Source organism: Melospiza melodia, chromosome 21 (assembly GCF_035770615.1).
Source record: "Melospiza melodia melodia isolate bMelMel2 chromosome 21, bMelMel2.pri, whole genome shotgun sequence".
Classification (NCBI taxonomy): Eukaryota; Metazoa; Chordata; class Aves; order Passeriformes; family Passerellidae; genus Melospiza; species Melospiza melodia.
In genome coordinates, this window is record NC_086214.1 from 1,585,645 (window position 1) to 1,590,788 (window position 5,144).

General features: G+C 52.1%; 1 protein-coding gene across 1 annotated transcript; it reads left to right on the plus strand.

Annotated features, from left to right (window-relative positions):
- The first annotated feature begins 662 nt into the window (after positions 1-662).
- On the plus strand, positions 663-1,744 carry LOC134427874 (zinc finger protein 239-like). The gene is made up of 2 exons (XM_063174028.1): positions 663-717; positions 904-1,744. Exons 1-2 carry the CDS (start codon positions 663-665, stop codon positions 1,566-1,568), a joined length of 720 nt encoding a protein of 239 aa, XP_063030098.1. The 3' UTR covers positions 1,569-1,744.
- Positions 1,745-5,144: the final 3,400 nt, after the last annotated feature.

Genomic DNA, 5,144 nt, shown 5'->3' on the forward strand with positions numbered 1-5,144 from the left:
CTGGGCTGCGGCAGTTCCAGTGCTGGAGGGGCCGTTAACAGACTGATAAGAGACTGATAAGAGACTGAGTGAGCTGAGCTACAGCCCACGGAGGGACTTTCTGAGTTTGTCATCTCTTTTGGAGCGGCAAGAGATTTTATTTTTTAATATTGTTCATTTTTTGTGCTGGTGAATGCTTTGCCTGTTAAATAAACAGGTTTTTCCCCTTTTCTCCATGGAAATATTTTCTCGACCTGGTTGGGGGAGGGGCCGCTTGAATCTGCTTTCTAGAGGAAACGCTTTTGGAGATTTTCTCCCAAATTTGCCCTAAACCAGGACAGGGTGGTGGGAAGAGGGGAGAGCCCCTAGTGACAGAACTGGGGTGAGGCTGGAGAAGGGGACCCCAAAACCCCCCAGCATCCCTAAGCAGGACCCTGGAGAGGGGGAATTCCCAGTGCCCATGGGATCTCCAACAGCCCTGAGACAGAGGACCACCAGAACCCCAGAGACTGGAAATGGGAAAATCCTGGTGGCTTTTTGTGATTCACTCTTGATTTTTGAAGGATTTTATGGACACCAGATGACTTCTAGTGATGGACTTGAGTCGGAGGAATCCCCAACCCAAGGCATTCACACCTTGTTTTTCCCCAAACCAGGATTTCCCATTCCCAAACCTTGGCAAGATGGAGGAGGAGAAGGCTTGGAGGAAGAGGAAGATGCCTCAGGACACCCAGGCAGGTGAGGAGAAAGTCAGTGCCCCTTTGCCCCTCTCTCCTGCTCCATCTCCCAGCCCAGCACAGCCCCCAGCTGCAGGACAGCCTTGCTGCCAACCCTGCCCAGCTGGGGATGCACTGGGGGGATCTCCTTCCCCTTTCGGGTGGCCTGGAGGCAAATCCCATCCTCTCCTTGTCCTTCCTCCCCGAGGGAAGGAGCTGAGGATGGAGACCAGGGAGGAAAAATCCCCAGGGACAAACCTCATGGAAGAGGCTGTTTTGAGCAGCTCCACAGTGCAGGAACGCAATGTGGAGGAAAAGCCCCGGCAATCCCGCACAAGGAGGGGCTGCAAACCCAGCCCAGGGTGGTCTGAGGAGAAAAGACCCACCCTGAACCAGGAAGGTGGACAGAGCTTCAGCCAGAGCTCAGAGCTGGTGGCCCATGAGCAGCTTCATGCCAGCAAGAGGCCCTATGAGTGCTTGGAGTGTGGGAAGAGCTTCAGGAAGAGATTCAACCTGATCTGCCACCAGAGGATCCACACTGGGGAACGGCCCTACAAGTGCTTGGAATGTGGGATGAACTTCAGCCACAGGTCCAACCTGGTTGTCCACCAGAGGTTCCACACTGGGGAGAGGCCCTACGAGTGTCCCAAGTGTCAGAAGAGGTTTCACACCCACCTCCTTGTACATGAGCGCATTCACACCGAGGAGAGGCCCTTCCGCTGCTCCAACTGCGGGATGGACTTCAGGCACAGATCCACCCTCGTCACCCACCGGCGCATCCACACCGGGGAGAGGCGCTGTGAGTGTCCCCAGTGTGGGAAGAGCTTCTCAGACCGCTCGTTCTTTACCCGACACCAACGGAGCCACCGGTAAGGGCAGCCCTGTGAGTGCCCCAGCTGCAGGGGGAGCTTCATGCACTGCTCCAGCTTCATCCCCCATGGGAGGACCCACGTTGGTCAGAGCCCTGGCGATCCACATTCCTGGTGATCTGCATTGGGAAGGCAGCTGGACATTCTTTTGTTTTGACCCTAATTTTCTTTGGATTCATCTTCATCCCTTTAAAACAGAGAAAATTGGGGTAAAACTCAATAAATTCATCAATGGCATCTAAAGCCTCACTTTTTACTTGTGTTTCAGGGCAATCTGGGATTCAGGGAGATAATTGGGAGAAATTGGGGGTATTTGATGTACTTGTTTCCCTTTCTTGGCACTGAAAGAGACAAGAGGGTTCAATCTGTCACCTCATTGCCATTGAAAACTACTCAATCCCACCCCAAAATTCCTGGATTCCACAGCTCTTTGGTGGGGAATGGGGTTGGAAGGGGATTGAGCAAAGTGGCCTTCAAATCAGGAGGGTTGAGATGGGAATTAGGCAGGGCAGGATGGGTGGGATGGGATTTGGGAGGTGGGAAATGGGGGAATTATGGCTTGGGAAGGGGGCCATAATGTCCAGGAGTGGTGGGATGGGTTGGGATTGGGACTGGGGAGGTGGGTTGGGGTCTGGAATGAGGCAGCCAAAGTTTGGGAATGATGAAGGGAAGGGGAGCCCATTACTGAATGAGTGCTTGAATAATCCACATTCCTGAAGAGATTTTGGAGTATCTCATGTTTCTGAGGCAGTTTTGGGGCACTCCCCAGCTCTTGGGGGTCTTTCCTGAGAGCAGCTCCATGAAGCCCCATTGCCAGGGGTGGTTGCCTTGGGCACGAGCTCAGAGCTGTATCCAGAGTCCGTTGCCTCGGTGCTGGAGAGCAAAGAAATGATGAACGGCCCCAGACATCTCCAGTGTGTGTTTGGGGCAGGGAGAGTTCTGCAAAGATGGGGTGGTCACTGCCCCACCCCAGCCACTGCAGCCTCTGGCCCAGCCCCAAAGTGGCTGCCAAGCCCCTGGCACCCTGAAAACCCCACCTGAGAGAGGGACCAGAGCAGGTCAGGCTGTGACAGGGGTGTGACACTGACACGTCCCACGGCCCCAGAGCTCACAGCAGCTGAGATGACACTGGATCCAAGGCTGACTGTGGATCTCTCTCCCTCTCCTCCTGACTTCCTCTTCTCAAAATATGCATGACTTGAAGTTGGACAGGTTAGAGTGTGCTCAATCAGTGCTTTGTCAAGTGATTTACTGTAATTCCTTGTTGTTTCAGAATTCCCAAGTATCTCATTCTCTGAAGTTTGCAACTACAAGTTTGTTCTCCACCCTCCTGAGCAGTTTGTTGTTTTCTCCCCTTGGCCATCTGTCCTGCAGGCTGTGCCCCCTGTGCGTGCTGCTCCTCTGCCCTGGCGGGCTGCACTCGCCCATCTCGCTGTGCCCCAGCATTTCTCACCCAGCATTTCTGTGCCCTCCCTGGGCTCCCTGCACCCAGCGCTGCTGGCTCCTGGCACACGGAGCCAGAGCAGGAGCCCACCCTGCCAAGGGGCTCTGGAGCAGGGCGGGGGCTGCGATGGCTTCTGAGCTCAGCAGCTGCTCCTGGCATGGTTCCATGGAGACCGAGCACAGCAACGCTGCTGAGCATTGTCCCTGCTGAAGGTCACACACTGCCGGGGCACATTCCCTGCCTGCAGGATTGCTGAGCATTGTCCCTGCTGAGGGTCACACACTGCCGGGGCACATTCCCTGCCTGCAGGATTGCTGAGCATTGTCCCTGCTGAGGATCACACACTGCCAGGGCACATTCCCTGCCTGCAGGATTCGTGCCCGACCCAAGCGCTGCACTTATGTCTCCAGCGTTGCTTTCTAACAAAAACAGGGGAAGGCAAACTGTGCAGGTCACGGTATTTTAGTGTGTCTAAAACTCGCTAAGTCATTGATCTTAGAGGTGAGATGCATTTAGAACTCATGGCATGGAGAAATAGTGTAAGATGGAAAAGGGGAGCATAGAAATAAACTGAGGAAAACATTTCAGATGATTTCTTTCCAATTTCATTTCACTTCTGGAAAGCTGGTTCAGTTTTCCAGGAATCTTCTCTGTGATCCTGTCTGCTCTTTTCAAAAACCTTTCCCGGAGAGTGAGGTCGAGATCTTGTCACAAGATGTGCCACCACCTGCAGCTTCTCTTGGCTTTCCACACTGCGTGCAGCAGGACTCTTGCAGCAAAGCAGGACAAAAGTTTTGAGGACTTGACAACTTGTCCTTTCTTTTCCTGGTGGACTGGGGAGTTATGCTATGGGTAAGGTTTTCATTGTTACTGTTCCAGGCTAAGAAAATAGGAGGTGGTACAAAGAATTGTTAGGGAATACAAGCCTGGCTGAATGCAGAGAAAGAATCTCCAGAGCCTGCAGCCACAAGTGGAGAGCTGTGTGATGATCATTCCAACCTGTCACTGGACATCTTGAAAATTATCTGGAATGTGAAGATGCTCTGACAGAGGGAGTTTGTTTCTGAATTCAGTGTGGATGATTCCACATCTGGTGCCTTGGTGCATAAATCAAGAGCACAATCAGTTAATGATAAGCACCAGAACAAGATGGACCTCTCAGAGTAGCTGACTGAAAGAATCTGAAAAAGAGAAATGCAGGGAATGACCGGGTGAACCTTTCCTGGAAGAAGGATGATTTTTTCTAATAATTACTAATCTATTCCCTCGTCTTTTGGCTTTCTTAGCAAGGCCATTTCCATCCAATATTCCCCAGGAAGTGTGAAGCGTGAGCTTGTGGAAGTGCCTGAAAGATGCCCTGTTCCTCTGCAGGGACACTCAGGCTGGAACAGGAGCCAGAGCCCTGTCTGGGGAAGCCTCCTCTGAGCTGGAATTTGTGCTGTGCTGGGAGAGGAGGAGGAGGGGGAGAAGGCTGGCACTGTGTGGCAGGAGCAGGAGGTTTGGGCCAAAGGACATTCCGTCTGTTTCACTGCCCCGCAATGGGCGGCTGTGCCCGGGGCTCTGGGCCTGGCCTCGCGTGCGCTGAGTGCCCTGGGCTGGGCTCAAGTTCCTGCTGGGACTGGGCAGAGCCTGGGCTCAAACTGGGGGCAGCAGCAGTGCAAAACACCTCTGGGCATCTGCATTTCCTGCTGCTGGGAAGGAGCAATGAAACAAGTCGAGAAGTTCTGGTTTCTGTTTCTCCTGGTGGATTTTTTAATTTAATTCCACATTGCAGAGGCAATTTCTATGCTGGCCTCTGTCAGTTTATTCTATTTCAACAATGCCAGCAACAGGGCTATGTTTGAGCACCGCAAATGTGGCCTGTGAAGCCACATCTTAGTGTTCAGAGGCTGGTGGGCATTCCAGTATCTGCTGATCTTTATGCCTGTGTGATAAATAGGTATGATTCATGCTGATAAAAATTGAAACAGTAATTGATACAGTAATTAATATTTTAGAATAATAAATTAGTTAAAAAGTTATAATGCCAAAGAAGAGAGGGAGAGGAGGGGCTCCACCCCCACCCCTTCCCAGCAGATGTTTTCAAGGACTACAGGAAAGAAGCTGAAGATACAGTTGCTAAAAATGAACAACAAC